Here is a 15,066-nt window from a genome sequence, read left to right as displayed (position 1 = left end):
GTGTAGTGTCAGTGTGATGGAGAAGAAATCTTGGCTAAAACACGAGTATAGTGTTGGGGTCCCAGGAAAAAAAAAAAGGATTCTGTGAAAGTTGGAACCCCATAATTTCACATTACCTCGAACTTTGAATCAGAAAGGAACAAAATGAGGAATCTCACTCTGGACTGTACAAACATAAACTACGCTCTGAAACAGCCCATTCGGTTGCTGTGTGATTGTTCACCCTACCTAAGGGGAAACAAACCAATTAGGACAACCTGAGGGTATATCAACAGTTCAAACAGAGTGGGGAGAGCCTGATTTGTGGTTCTAAACCATGCTATTAAAAGATTTATTTTAGCCATCTACTAGTGAGCTTGAAGGCCGATACGAAGGTTCTGGTGACAGAGCAGTAATCAGCTTTGCTTCTATCATCCTACCTCAGGAACAAAAGTCGTGCATCAGGGATTCTTTCAAAGCAAATTTTAAACCAGCTATCTCTGCTAATGACTATCCCAGGTCAGTCCTGTACTGTTTTAGTCCTGTGAGGAATACTTACTCAAGGAAGTTTTCCCATCACCTTCCATTAAGTCAATGAGTAAAAGCTGTTGGGTAAGATTTGGTGCTATCAAGTAATTCCATCTGAATTATTAATTAAATTCCAGTGCACTAAAGATGATAACGATAAAACATGAAGTGTTTTGCTTCCTAATTAATCTGGCTGTATCACTTGTTACAGTACTTCATGTCATGTGTTTGGAGCACATTTAGCCCTGATTTCTGGTGACTTTAACTTTTCTTAGGCCCCTATTTTAACTGCTGCTACTATAAAGGAAACACACTGAGATTCCTGAGCTCCTCTTATTGGCAAGTGAAATTGTGCATAGATGCTGGATCATTCAAGCTCTACCTTTTTTGTTAAAGCAGACGGAAGGCCTTGATACCTTTGTTGAAAGCAAGAAGCAGCGCCTGGAGGACCCTTCAGCTTCGTGCCTGCTCCCACCTTGTATCTCTCCAATACCGAATCACAGATTAACCAGCACTAAAGAGTAAGTTCTTTTTTTGCACATGGTACTCATGAGGGATTTCACAGTATTGTTCTACAAATATCGTTGCTGTAGAGCCAGATGGGCTTTATAGCCCATAAGCATAAGTGACCCAGCATTGCTATTCCCATCCATCAGGAAGAGGATCCACATGGTTTTGGATGAGATTCATCTGTCCTGCTGATGTACTACAGGAACTTAGAGTGCCACCACAACCCTGGTGTACTCTTCTACCCCCATACTGCATCCTTTCAGCATTCTTCATTGGCCCCATCATCTGTAACCTCTACGGCCAGAGAATCCTACTAGAAGTGGGCTTTATTTGACTGCCTGGGATTTATTTTTTTAAATCATTTTTGTAAGAGAGAGTTCTCAGTTTTATTGAACAAAATAGGGACTTTGCTGGTCACTTCGGCAGCTCTTATTCTTTAACTGTGTATACAGCAATGCCAGGAGTGACTATCCTAAATGTTTCAGATATACATGATTTGTATTTCAGCAAACAAATAGTTTGTGCCTTGTGCCTTTCAGAGTGTCTTTGAGAGATGGCTATAATGCTTGAGCAAACAAGCACCACGTAAATAATGATTCTGATTAGTGTAATCACAAGATTAACATTCTATAAATAACCAGAGTCCAATTCCCTTCTGTCATCAATTTTGTGCTTTTACAATTTTAAGATGAGGCAAAGAATCAAACCCACAATGTGCTTCTGAAAACAATTTGATTGTAGTAATATTTAAATTTAGATGAAGTTAAAAAATCATTTATGAAATAGCACACAAATTTTAAAATACATAATGAATGTTGAGCATTATTTTATTTATACTGGTGTAATTACGGAGTAACTTCAGCCCTTGAACTAAGCCTTCATTCTACCACTGAGAAAAGCAGAGTTGGAGCCTGGAAAAAGCAGAGGAGTTGAAAGTTGCAATGGGATCTGTAACATGTTGCACATTTAATAAACATCATAATGGGTGTTGCCTGATTGTCATTGCTAGAAATACAATAAGCAGAGATGTATTGCAGAGGGAATCAAGGATTATCCATCCTCAACACCTCCACAATCCGTTAAAAAAATCTTTCTATTCTTGTTGCCAGGAAGCCCTAAGGATCCACCCCCAACCTGATGTTTCTTAATTTGAGCTTGTTTTCCAGGTCATTAATTTGATTCCTCAGAGCTTTCAAGCCTTTGGTATTCTCTGTTAAAATATAATTGTGTCCATCAGTAGTTATTTCCATGTGGTAGCTTTTCCTCGTCTGCCTCAAGTTTTGAAACAAGATTTTCTAACTTTTTTTCCTCTGCAGTGAGTGAGACTTTGTTATAACTGCATTTGTTATTAGTGTCTTCTGAGTTCACTTGAAACAAACACAGTATTGTTTGATAATTCACAACTCCCAGAGATGTGCAACTGATTATAGATCAACGTATTTCCCAAAAGATGAGGGAGCTGGCTGAACTGTGTGATGACAAAATTCTGGAGAGCCCCAGATTGTTTTTAAGCAGTCAGGAGTGGTTCTGTTCTCCAGAGGGTGAAGCCGAGTTTTAAGAGGGGGCAGAAGTAATGGGAAGCTGAAGTACATTGTCCAAGGGTATGAGGGGAAAGAACACTTCAGTGGTAAAAGGTTGAAAGACAGGCTTTGCCATTTGCTCCTTTATTCCCAAAGGTTCTGAGTTGTCTTTCAGAACTCCTAAGTCTCTGCATAAGGACTTTGAGAAATGAGGGTGATTCAGCTACAGGTGTGACAGTGACGTTCACCTTTTAAGAAGGTGTTATGTCCCATGGTGGATGTTCTCACTTGGGAGGAACCTTAGGTCTCTCCCATTAGAACCTGATGCCTGTGCCAACAAGCCAAGTTCCCCAAGGCAGACTTCAGAGACTTTCATTGGGCTTTTTTATAGGTACAAGAGTGTTTTGACAGAAAGACCATGATCTCTGTGCCAAAATTTGGAGGCATTCACAAGTCTGGAGGAACCAGTGAAAGCTAGGCCACAACTGCTTTTGCAGCTCCCACTAGCTGCCTGTATATGTTTTGGGCATTTGAATATATTTCTCTTATCATCTTTCTCCTAAATATATGGGCTCAATAAAGCAAGCAAGGGTGCACAATTAATTTTTAAGGGGTTACATGTCTAATAAGGGCAGTTATATGCCTAATTTCCACAAGTTTCTGTGACTACCTGTACAAATTGAGTGTAGAAATTTCAAATAGTTGTGAACTTAAAGGCCTTTTGCACAACCAAAGAGACAGTTTCTATTATGTAGTCACTGCATAAGCAACTAGATACTTCTCTACGTGTTCCTTCTCTCAGATGCTCTGGGGCTGATTGCTTTTCCTAAATCTCACATGACACTTAAAATACAGTTATTCAAACTATTGCCACTGTATTTTGCTGATTTCTGATATTTCATAGCAAATGAAGGAATAGATGATACTGAGTTTTGTCTAAGTGATTCATAGTAATACCCTTGAAACACTGCTTTGAGGCTGGATTTTTGCCAGATCAGCAGCCACTTTGCAGCAGAGGATTATTTACGTATTTACCTGCTTGCCAAAGCCATTTTAATTTAAGCATTAATTGTATGTTTACATATGGCTGCTGTATGCCATTTTTATCTGAATCCCTCACTGGTAGACCTAGTCCAGACAGAGCACTGTTCGCCAACATTTAGCAGTTTGTAACAACACAGGGAGTTGTTTGCTGATGCAGACTGTGAGTCTGAATTTAAGACTAGACTCATACAAGTGAAACATGCCTAACACGCTAGGAGTCTGTCTGAGGCAAGCATTTCAGCCTGTTCTTCAGGATCTCCTGTTCCCTTTGTTTGACCTTTAGCTAAAGATGCGCCTGTACTTGGCAAGGTATGTTAGCCAATCCCATGGGTAGTCACAACAGCGTTCGCTGGGCTTCGTTCACGGCAGAAGCATAGCCTTCTACATCTATGCCAGTGACTTCAGCTTCATTCACTTGCTGCCATGTGGTCCAGGCTAACGTGGGAGTGACCTTTCCCTGCTAACCCCCTGCAGAAAATCAGATACACCCTCAACGCGCAGCATCTCATTGTGGACAGGGAGAGCAGAGGCAAAGGAAAGCCAAGTGATTGCTATAGACAATGACTTTGGCTCACTAATAGGCCGGAGATGCCACTGCATACCTCAAGGAGTGGATAAAGAAAGGGCAAAGAAAGGCAGCTTGGAATGTGAGAGTGGATGGAAATTCTCTCTCCACACACTGATCCCTTGTTGCCTGCTTGCTTGTTTGCTGCCCTAAAATAAACCAGACTGGGAAAAAAAAAAAAAAAAAAGCAGATGGGGAGCCTTCTCGTTCCTGATAATTGGCCTTTTCAGACACAAAGATTAAACCCTGCAGCCACAAGACCATCAGTTCTGCTTGTATTTTTTCCTTGAATTTTTATTGTGTTTCTCCCTAGATTTTAAACATACTTTAACTAACAATCATGTCAGCAAATTAAAACATTGAGTCTCAGTAATTATTGCAATAAATTAATTCAAAATTAGTGATTACTGCAATCAAAGACCAGTTTCTTAGCCCATTAACAGCCCAAAGCAAAGTGACAATCTGGTTAACTGCTGGTAACAACCTATTTCATGGAGGTTATTGTTAACATAAATGCTTTGGCGTAAATCTGAGGGAGGGAACATTGCTAAATAAATTATCAGCTTAATTCCTGGGAAAACTCATAGGATTGAGCAGGCAATAGGTAAGGGGAAAAAAAAAACCCAAAATGTATTGTTGTTGATTTTTTAATTTGAATTATGTCAGGAAAAAAACCAACCAAACCTCAAGTGCATTTTCCTTGGTGGTTAAGTCTTCCCACACACAGAATGCCTTGTGTGCCAGAACTGAGTAGCTGCACCTCTGTCGTGCTTGCTCCATTTTATACTTGAGCCCAAAGATGAAGCGAACTGGGGAAGTTTTAAGGAGCATGTTTTAACCATGATAACTGCAGCCTTCTTAATTTTCTCTTGTACTATGCCCTTAATCCTTCCACCTCCGAGTAGCGACTGAGGAATGTTGCTTCAATTGCTTTATATGTGCCTTAAATTTCCTCAGGCAGTGGCTGACGCTGTGCAAGGGACAGTGTCCAGCATTATCCCTGGAAATAGGCACAGATGTGACGAGGAACTTCACTAGTGGTACAGGCTCAGATCCTAAAGGAGACTTGGCCAATGCCTCACGTTCAGGTTTTCTTCAGATGCTTTTGAAATACATCTTTGCTCTTCCCTTTGCAACTCTGTACCGCGGAGAAAGAAGAGGTCCCCAGCCCTCTGTGCGCAGGAGAGTGGAGAACCACTTTGCTCTGTTCTCCCACCCATAAATGCATGTTCAGAGTTCCCTTTGTAGGACACTCCTTCGGGAGTCAGAGGGTTTGGATTCTGCTCCTGGGTATTTCATTAACTGTGTCAGCTTTGCCTCTGTACAGTCTAATAACAAACACATGCATGCTTTCTTGGGGCAGTGCTTACTCTCCTTCGGAAAACTTGCCTCTGGAAAAGGTTCGGTATTGTTGTGCTATAGCTATGGTAACTTGTCTTAGTTCCAAAATGACCGCCGGGGGTCAAAAAGCTAACAGATACAGCTTTGAGTGGGAACTTTTTGGAGGACATGTTGCAGGACCACATGTGCAGAAAATCAGTCTCCTCAAAGAACTTCCAGTCTCTTCCAACCTGGCTGCTTTCCTTTGATCTTCAGGCCAATGTGGTTTCTGAGCAGGACAGCATCTAGACCAGTCCTACTGTAAGGCAATATGAATTCTGTGCTTGTTTTATTTCTTCAGTCTGAAGGTCTTTAATATCACAGCATTTCAAATAAGCTATTTTTTAACTCTGCTTCAGTTGAATTCAGATAGTTCAGAGTAGAAGAGCTATAAAACCTGAAACATGGTGAGTTTGTTTGATTTCACTCTGTAATAATATAATATTTTTGTATCACCGAAGGCCCAGTGTAGGGGAATGACCCAAGCAGGTGTAGGTATTGATGCTGTTGGTGAAACTTCAAAGAGGCCAGACTGGGATGAGAAAGCTCCAGAATGAGGAGTAAGGAAACTTGGACTGCCTTCTCCTCTATCCCTGATTACTTTAAGGCGAAGTAAATCTATAATTTCTGACACTGACTGAAAGTGACTTGGAACAAAACATAAATCCTTGTTGACTTAATTTGTTATTGAAATTTTAGTCAATAGTCATGAAATTAAATGATCATGTAGTGCACTATTAGATGTCTAAGAAAAGATTAAAATTAAGGTTATCTTCATTGACTGAGCTAGGACAATACCTAAGATAAAAATCTATGAGTAGATTAACATGTTAAACAGTCAGGGGGGTGTTGGGCTTTGGGATTTTTCTTTCTTGATGGATTTGAGGGGAGAAAGGTCTAAGCAGGTTTTTTACGTTTTACTGTGTATCACAGCTGCCATTTCTAGCCAGCTAACAATTTCTGTACATAAAACAGACAATGGATTATCATATTACTTGAGCTTTCATGTCAAAACCACATTCATTTTCTGAATCACGTTCAATTCATCAACCAATATTTGCTCAAGGGCTTTTGCCAGCTACACTGTATCATTTTAATACAGTGTTGAACATTGGTTTTATTTTAGAGGTCAAATAATTATTATCTTGTTATTGTGGTTATCATTTTGTAGTTATAAATTTTTTTTGGTTCACATGCCATGTGCTATTATGTTTTTTTGCAAAGGTTGCTTATGTGGGCCCTAATCCACCCCTTAAAAAGATGCTTAACATTAAACACATAAATAGTGTTAAACGTTAAACACATCAAATACTTGATGTCAAAGGAACTAACCCCATGCATAAAACTTTCCAGCACTTTGCTGAGTCAGAACCTCTATGACCTCTCAAATGAAGACTGACTCTAATTAGCATTTAAATTGCATGCAGTTTGTACTAATGCACTGGAAGCTGTCCTCCAAAGCAAGAGGTTTTCTGCAGCCACTGAAAAGGCTGAGGTAGCTCTTCTGTTTTCTCTGTCTGTCCCCTTTTGACTTATCTCCCAGGAGACATGGGGACTGCAGGACATATCTGAGGGTAGAGCTGGCTTCTCAGTAAATAAAATCTAGAGCTTTGTGCTATGGAGGATTAATCAAGGCTCTTGAAATGCAACTGGTTCTTATCTCTGTCCCAGGAACAGCGGTAGCTCAGTGAAGAAGGTGGCAAAGAAAAGAGAAGAGAAGCTGTTCCCTCCTCCATTATCCCCACTCTTGGATGAACCTGTGCACCGGCGGCACAGCAGTGACAACAGCTCTTTCAGCCAAGAGACCAACATCACAAACGCCTCTCAGACCAGCAGCTCTTCCTCCTCTGTTTCTAAACACAGAAAGAATGAAAATAAATCCTCTTCTAACCCCAAAGGAATCTGTGTAAGTAAACGACCTCGCTTGCTGGAAGTGAACAAGATAAAATAAAATTAACTTAGCTTTGTTCTGTTTGATTTTTGGTTTTCCCAGTATCTATTTTTAAATGCTTACGTAGCCCCACTCGAGAGCAGCGAGGAGTGGACCTTTGCAGAGCTGGGCATGAGCACATCTTGCAAGTTCCATTGTTGGGTCAGCACTAGGCATCTACTGCGTTGTGTGTCGCTCCCTGAAACACCCAGTCCCTGAGCCTGAGGAGAGCCTTTGCAGCCACCAGCTAGCTGCAATTAGTCCCTTTACTTTGTAGCTACAACATACTCATTATAAAAATAGAACTTCAAGAATTTTGGTATCCATCACCTGAATTATCAAATTCTCAGCCAGAATTATGGAACTTCAAGAATTTTGGTATCCATCATCTGAATTATCATCAAATTCTCAGCCAGAATTATGCTCTGTAGTTATATTGAATATTGCAGCCTAAACTAAACAGACAATAAAAATCTAACAAAAAGCTACCTGTCCATAGCACACACAATGTGGCAGTATCTTCTACCAGGTTCTCAGGCTCCCAGCTTCCACCAATAAGGTTTCTTTACACCTAATCTCCATTAATTACATACATAAGCTTTTAGATACCGTTTAAATGGTTTGGGTTGTTTAAAGCCATCCTGTTAAAGCCATCTCCTCATCAGAAGATTTTACATAGGCAATTCGTGCGTATTTGCTGATCACCAGATTCAGGTCTTTTTTTATTGAAAATACATAAAGAAGAGCCCAAACTACGAGCTGCAAAAAAGTAACATTTCACATCAGTTTGTCATCCTCTTTTAGGTTAAACAGGGAGACTTTAGGTTTTTGGCCTATTTTAGACAATAGTCCTCCCTCTAGAGTTTCAAATATGTCATTTGGTAGCAAACCTATATCACTGTCAAAATTAAAAGACAAGAAGAAAATTCTGCCTCAGAAAAGGACGTGCATAGCCCCATTTTCGCAGTTCGCCACTTTGTGAGAGGTTGTTCGCCTGCACTGTCATAGTAAAACTCACAAGTTGCATTGGATCATAGGTGACAAATCACTTCACCTTATCCATTCATCCCTGTTGCTTTCTGATATCACTGTGTCACTTCAAGCTGCGAGAATAATACACACGCCTTCAACTGAAATCAATGCCAAATTGAACTGCATATGTCAGCAAATAAACAATGCTGTGTAAACAGCAGGGCCACTTCCTCTCACTCCCAGCATTTCTAGTCAGATTTATCCTTGGTTTATCTATTATCCTCATACATGACATATTTGTCTTCTAAAATGTGCTAGACTTCTTTTCCTGGTTCGTTGGTTCACCGGTAACTTGGTTTATCTGGTTGTGGACCTAGCTTGCAAGTTGCAATTGCCTGATTTAAATGCTCCTGTTATGCTTCTGATTTTAATTAATGCAAAGTCACAAGTCCTGACTCCTGCTTTCCATTCTTCTCTCTGCTCTGTGTAGAAATGGTGAGAAAACCGTTCCTTGCTGAAATCCAAGCAGACTTTTCAGGTGTCTTACAGTTACCTAATAATAGTGTAGAAAAAAGGTCACATCAGTGTGATGCACCTTGAATGAAACTGAGTTCACATCCAGGCCTTCTGCCTGGCATCCCCCTGCCTCCGGCTTTAAACAGTGACACCGAGCTGTCCAGGCTGGCGTTACCTGAGAGGGCAAGTTAATAGTTCAGGTGAGGGGTCAGACTCACACTGCCTAGTTGATCTATCAGTCTTGTATTACAGAGGGTGGAATGGAACCTGGTTTTGTGCGGTAACCTGGATGCAGTTGGGTATATATGAGTGCTACTTTGTGCGTTAACTTTTTGTTTTGTTTGGGGTTATTTTGCAGGGATGGATGCGAGCACTTAACGCTGTTGGAAGGTGTTTGTTTGAACTATGAAGAGTTAATAACAGTCCTTTTTTTCTAGGAGGAAGAATCTCACAACACACCAACAGCCAACACTCTTCTTGACACCAGCCATCTAGAAACAGACATCTGGTCTGCAATGCCAATGCTCTCCAATGGGAATTCTGAGCCCAGAAGACCCAAAATAACATTTGATGATGTGTAAGTATTACTGGATCTCTGTGCTAGCTGGGATTTCCATGCAAGCCGAGCTCCCAGTGAAAGGGAGTGTCTTTGGTTATAAAGCTAGCACTGGGCACCTCTGTGGGTAGTGCTGCACAAAGGCACACACAGTTTTAATCTTTACAAATGAACTGTTGTCTCTGATTAATGAAGACTCTGTTGATAAATGTTTTCCGGTCATGAATGTTGGTTCACGGTAATTCTTCATTTTTTTATTTTAGCTCCTCTAATGGAAACCTCTTATACTTAATTAGTTTAAAATATTTTTCCTTTTCCTCTGTTCAGCACACATTAATGGGCCCTTTGGGTGGCCGGTTTCTACAGCTAGTTATTTTACATTCTGGTCACCCATCATATCTTTGCATACAGCAGCTTCAGATTAATATCAAGTTAAGATTTAAAGAGATAAGTGGGTGTATATGTTGAAATTGTTCTTGGAAGCAGTGAGCAATTTTCTCAAACAATGTTTTTCCAACTGTATGAAAACAAAGACTTGAAATAATTGATTCTGTCTCTTTAGGCTTCACAATGCAGATTATTACATGCAAGAGGCTAAGAAGCTAAAGCATAAAGCAGATGCACTGGTAGGTTATCACAAGGATTTTTGTCTCTTTCCAATATGGAGCTGGGTGTTACAAAAATTTACATACTGGATGTCATCTAAAGCCTCAGAAACCAAGAGGAACACTGCTGTTGACTAAAGTATGCTTCAGATTGTACTACATAAACACACTGTCCACTACAAGTTAAACCCTGAGCACCATTCCTAGCCTTTAACAATTAATTCCCCAGAAAAGAAGGTCCTTAAAATAGCTGGTGTCTCTTATGATGAGGAGCAACAGTCATGCTGTTTATGAAGGATATAAGATAATTTCATGAAAGATGGTGTGTATTTGGAATTTATTCTCCTAGTCACTTTGAGTCTAAAACAAAAGTGTTGAAATACTCCATAACAGAAAGTTAAGAAAGGCAAATCACCCTCCACCCCATTATCATGTGGTAAAACTGTTTGATATTTCCAATCCAATTGTCTGAAATTTGCAACAATTGATTTTTAAATAGTACATTCATTTTTATTGCATGTTTTTAGGCTGGTAAATAAAGACTCAACATGCTTCTTCCCAAAACATCTTGCAATGAGGTAGTTCAATGCTGGGAAAGCTTTTCCTCTCATTTTACCCCAGATGAAATTCCATTTGTTCAATCCCAGTTATTGCTAGCATTGAAGCGCCTTTAATAGCCATGTGCTTTGTAGGTGGAGTCTTTGCTTCTGGACACTACACAGAGTGCAGAACAGCAGTTCGTTTAGTGGAACTTGACTCTCTTTAAACAGATCTAGAATGGAGTGTGACCGTTCACTTTGCCCTTCAAAATCACAGCTGAAAAAGAACTGGGTGGTAATAAACCTCTCGCTCGATTTTTTGTTGGTGTTTTGTATGCATATTAAATCATTCCACATGAGATTTTGTACTTGGGAACAAGTATTTGTCCACAATCCCAAAACATACTATGTTTTTAACAAACAAAATGATTTTTTAAAAAATAGCTCTCCCTCTGCTGTCAGTGAGCTGAAGGAGAGTTGACATGTCAAGCTGCCTGCCTCAGCTCTCCAAATCTCTTTTGATTTGGGGCCCACAGTGTTACCAAACGTGCTTTCTGTGGAAGGTGTGTTCAGGTTTTTGGCAACCTGCAGCTAGTTAGCAGGCGTCCCTCCTGACCTGCCCGTTTACGGGAGATGGCCTACACTGATTCCTGCAGCCCAACTGAGCCGAGCATGTTCAGCTAGAGCCCTGACATCTGCACGTGGGAAAGGCTGGCAGAAGCAGACTGACAACACCTCCCACAGCTGACTGACCTTTAAAGAAAATACACATGGTTCTGGCACAGGGATGCCTGCTCTGCGCTAGCAAATATTTACAGGCTCAGGCTCCCGATGATCTCAACATGCTGTGTCAATCCACTTCCCTCCGCAGCCTGATGCACTCAGAGTGTTGACCTGTCTCCTGTCCTCTTACCCTTGACTCTGCCTTGCAGACCCAGGGGCGTTTCTCAAGCAGAACTAAGAGGAGGCGGCACAGCGCATCCTGCTGCTGCCTGCAGGCACACCTTGCCTGTCACATGCAGTTTGACACCCCGAGTGCTCTTCGCGGAATGTGAGGCCATCCGCTGCCGTACAACTTGTTGGCAGACATACGCACCCATGAACAAAGTATCTGGTTTTTCTTTCCACTACTTAGGTCTCAACTTTTTTTTTTCCCCACCCCATACAGCTGCACACAAATTGTCTCCATGTAACACGTTTGCTGTGCAATGCCGTAGTGTTAGTTGTCCTGTGGAAACCATTGCTCCTGGTTACCTGCTGCTGACATGACAAAGCCCACGCGGCACTGAAAGATGTGTTGCAGGGGCTAGAAAGATAATGCATGTGACCTCAAAATGTGTCAGCAGATGTGAATGAGATTTGTGGCAATGCTGTTCCTGAGCTGGTACAGAAGATGGATTTCTGGTGAAGGGCAGGGCATTCTGCACCTTATGGGAATGACCCCATGAAAACCTATCCCTGTCTGGGACGGCAGTTGGGAATTTGGGTGGGCTGACTGTACCATGTGGAAGAGATCATGGAGGCCTCATTCTGTTCTCAGCTGAGCTGGAGTAATTCCACCTACACCACTAGAATCAGCATGGAGCAAAGGGCAGGATCAGATCCGCTTTTGGCTCAAACTGTGTGTCCATTCTGAATCCGCTTGCAGCCAGATTCCTTTTTTTTATACCACAAAAAGTCATCTTTGGAAGACTTGAAGCAAGGAAATTGAAGAATACGCTGAGGAGTGGTGATTGGAATAGAGAGAAAATGTTTAGAATTCCCCTTTTGTGATCAATCAAGTAATGTCTATGAAGTATAGAAAGGCCTTGTACATAATCAGTGCAGAAGAGCAGAACTTGAAATTAAACATATGCAGGTAGAGGTAGTCATAAGGATTGCTTAGAAGTAGCCACAGAGGCAAACATAATATTACCTTGGACGAATGCTACATGTTCCAGTTAAGATGTTGCTAGGATAAGCTTTGTGAATGGAAAACATACGCAGGTGCATCAAAAATATTTTGATAGAGACATACAAAGAAATTTTTAAATTATTTAAAGTATATTGGATCTCTTATCTCAAATGCCACATTAGTAGAAATCTTACATCCAGCTATCAAAAATTGAAAATGTTAAATACTATTATAAAATACTTACTATAAAAATGTCATATATAATATTCATTACACATAAAAAAAGGAATCAGTGTGGCTAAGTCAGTTTAATCACAACCATTATGAGGCCTAAAACCTTTTACAATAAAATCCTAGTAAAATAAAATATTTAGCAGAGCTATATTTTCTTCTTTTTTTTTGCTCTTTTAGTCATCACATAAGTGATGAGATTTTTTTTTTGGTCAACAGTTAACTCAGAATGTGACATCTGACAAATGGAATGAAGTTACTTAACCCTTGCGTAGTGATATTGAAACTTATTCATACATCAAGGAGCAATATGGATTTGTTCAAACGTGCTTAGTGTCCCTCACTGCCTGTATAAGTCCATGTATGTTAAAGGACATACATTGACTTTCCTTTGTGGAGCATCTGGCCCTATACTGCCTGAAAAGATGTGGTAAAACCATAGACCCTGCCTTAATTACTGTATGAATTCATTCTTAACTATGAGTGTCGCTTTGCTTTCATCCTAATGCTAGTGCTGTTTTGTATTATGATCTGTCTACCTAGAAATTAAAGCTGAAGGATTTTCTTAACAGTGTCATTCCCGTTTCAGCTGGAGAAGTTTGGCAAAGCGGTGAATTATGCTGATGCTGCCCTCTCCTTCATTGAGTGCGGGAACGCTATGGAGCGAGATCCATTAGAAGCTAAATCTCCATACACCATGTACTCAGAGACTGTGGAACTCATCAGGTTAATGTCCTTTCTGTGATCATTTTCATAATCTCATTTTAGTCGTAATTAGAACTTGCTATGTTTTAAAAAATACCATTTCAACGTATTAATGATTTGTCCAAGGCATCTTCATCTCAGAAGTCATCATAATTAGTTCTTGCCATTTTATTAATGTCATGGAAAATTTATAATTGATGGACACTGCTTTTATAAATTATCCCCTTTAGAGGTTATAATGTGAGTGTTATAATTTGCAATATTCATAAAATTAAAATTGAAATGTAGTGGGTGGAAGTAAAGCATAGTAATTTCACTGTTTGGCAATGACACTTGTCTTTTAAAAGGTGTAGTTTTATAATTCAAAACATTAAAGCAAGTCTATCAGGATTTCTATTACAAACCCTGTTTTTAGAGGTTTATGACTTGGCTGCTAAAAAAAAAAAAAAAGGTGAAACTTGGCACACAAGATCATAGCCAGAGAGGAAGCTTTCTGCATGTATTGTATTAAAGACTACATTTCTTAATGTTAAAGGAATGTGAACCAGCTGAATTAGTTTTAATACAGTTTTGTAGACTCGTAGGCTAGAATATGCGTGACAGCACCTTTATTTACTAATGAAATGTCTGAATTATTATGTTAAAATCCACTACTGTTCCCTATAGCTGTTTTAGTGTTGGTTCCACAGAAATAGTGGTCTCCTGAGTAACTAAGGGCTTCTTTGCTTTACTTGCACAAATTATCAAAGTGAAATCAAGCAGGATTAAAGTTATCTGGTAGTAGAATAACAGTATTTTTCCTCTTCACTGTGATGCACCTTTGCTTTCCCCAGCGTATGCTGGGAATGTCACCATTATTGTCAGCGTAGTTATGGCAGTTTACACAAGAGAAAGAAAAGGAGGCAAATCAGGCCCTAAGTGTTTGGGTTTTAATATGACAAAGGTGGGTTTTTTAACATGAAGGATTTTAACATGTCAGATTAGCGATTAGAGACTGTCAAAAAACCCCATGTTTTACATTTTGAATAAGTAGGTATTTACATAATAAAATGTATCCAATCTTATGAAGCTCTTACTCTCAGTAAATAATATGTCTGCTTAAATATTTAAAAACGTGTTTTTACATTCTACTCTTCATAAAGAGAAGAATAAAATCTAAAGAGATTACTCAACAGACAGATGATGTTCACTCAACACTTAGGGCCCAAGTTAAACCCTCAAGAGCAGAAGACTTAGGAAAAGGAGCCGCCTACCTCTGCTCCATGGTGCTGAAACTCTTCCTGCGCTCCGGCACGGGCAGTTCAGTACGCTGTGTCCCGAACTGCACAACTAGAGTTGTATGGAGGGTAAATGCTATTTAAAGAAATACTCTTTAAAGAAGTGAGTGCTTCTTCATAGGCCCCTACACTTATTTTATTGGTTAAGAAAACCACGTGGCACAGCTGAAAATGTTCTTCCTCAGTCCAGCAATCTGTCTGTTCAGAAGCGATGGAGCAAAAATCCTCATTCATTCGAGAGCCATGACGTGTGCTCCACTTAACTCCGAGGATGGCAACTCTGCGAGTAGCTCACAAATCATAGAATCATAGAAT

General features: G+C 40.1%; 1 protein-coding gene across 1 annotated transcript; it reads left to right on the top strand.

The window, feature by feature from the left end:
* The first annotated feature begins 3,870 nt into the window (after positions 1-3,870).
* On the top strand, positions 3,871-13,514 carry LOC104514870 (AF4/FMR2 family member 2-like). Its single transcript, XM_010158671.1, has 5 exons — positions 3,871-3,890; positions 7,198-7,432; positions 9,382-9,521; positions 10,063-10,126; positions 13,359-13,514. The coding sequence occupies exons 1-5, from the start codon at positions 3,871-3,873 to the stop codon at positions 13,512-13,514; spliced, it is 615 nt and encodes a 204-aa protein (XP_010156973.1).
* The last annotated feature ends 1,552 nt before the right edge of the window (positions 13,515-15,066 follow it).

The sequence above is a fragment of the Eurypyga helias genome, unplaced genomic scaffold (assembly GCF_000690775.1).
Source record: "Eurypyga helias isolate BGI_N326 unplaced genomic scaffold, ASM69077v1 scaffold51619, whole genome shotgun sequence".
In the NCBI taxonomy this organism is placed as follows: Eukaryota; Metazoa; Chordata; class Aves; order Eurypygiformes; family Eurypygidae; genus Eurypyga; species Eurypyga helias.
Note: the sequence above shows the minus strand (reverse complement) of the source record. Positions and strands in the feature narration are given on the sequence as shown.

Excerpts from the sequence above, each read along its gene's own strand:
- LOC104514870 (XM_010158671.1), top strand. The coding sequence starts at position 3,871 with ATGCGCCTGTACTTGGCAAG. Across the intron at positions 7,433-9,381 it reads CTAACCCCAAAGGAATCTGT|GAGGAAGAATCTCACAACAC; the intron begins GTAAGTAAACGA and ends CTTTTTTTCTAG. Across the intron at positions 9,522-10,062 it reads AAAATAACATTTGATGATGT|GCTTCACAATGCAGATTATT; the intron begins GTAAGTATTACT and ends CTGTCTCTTTAG.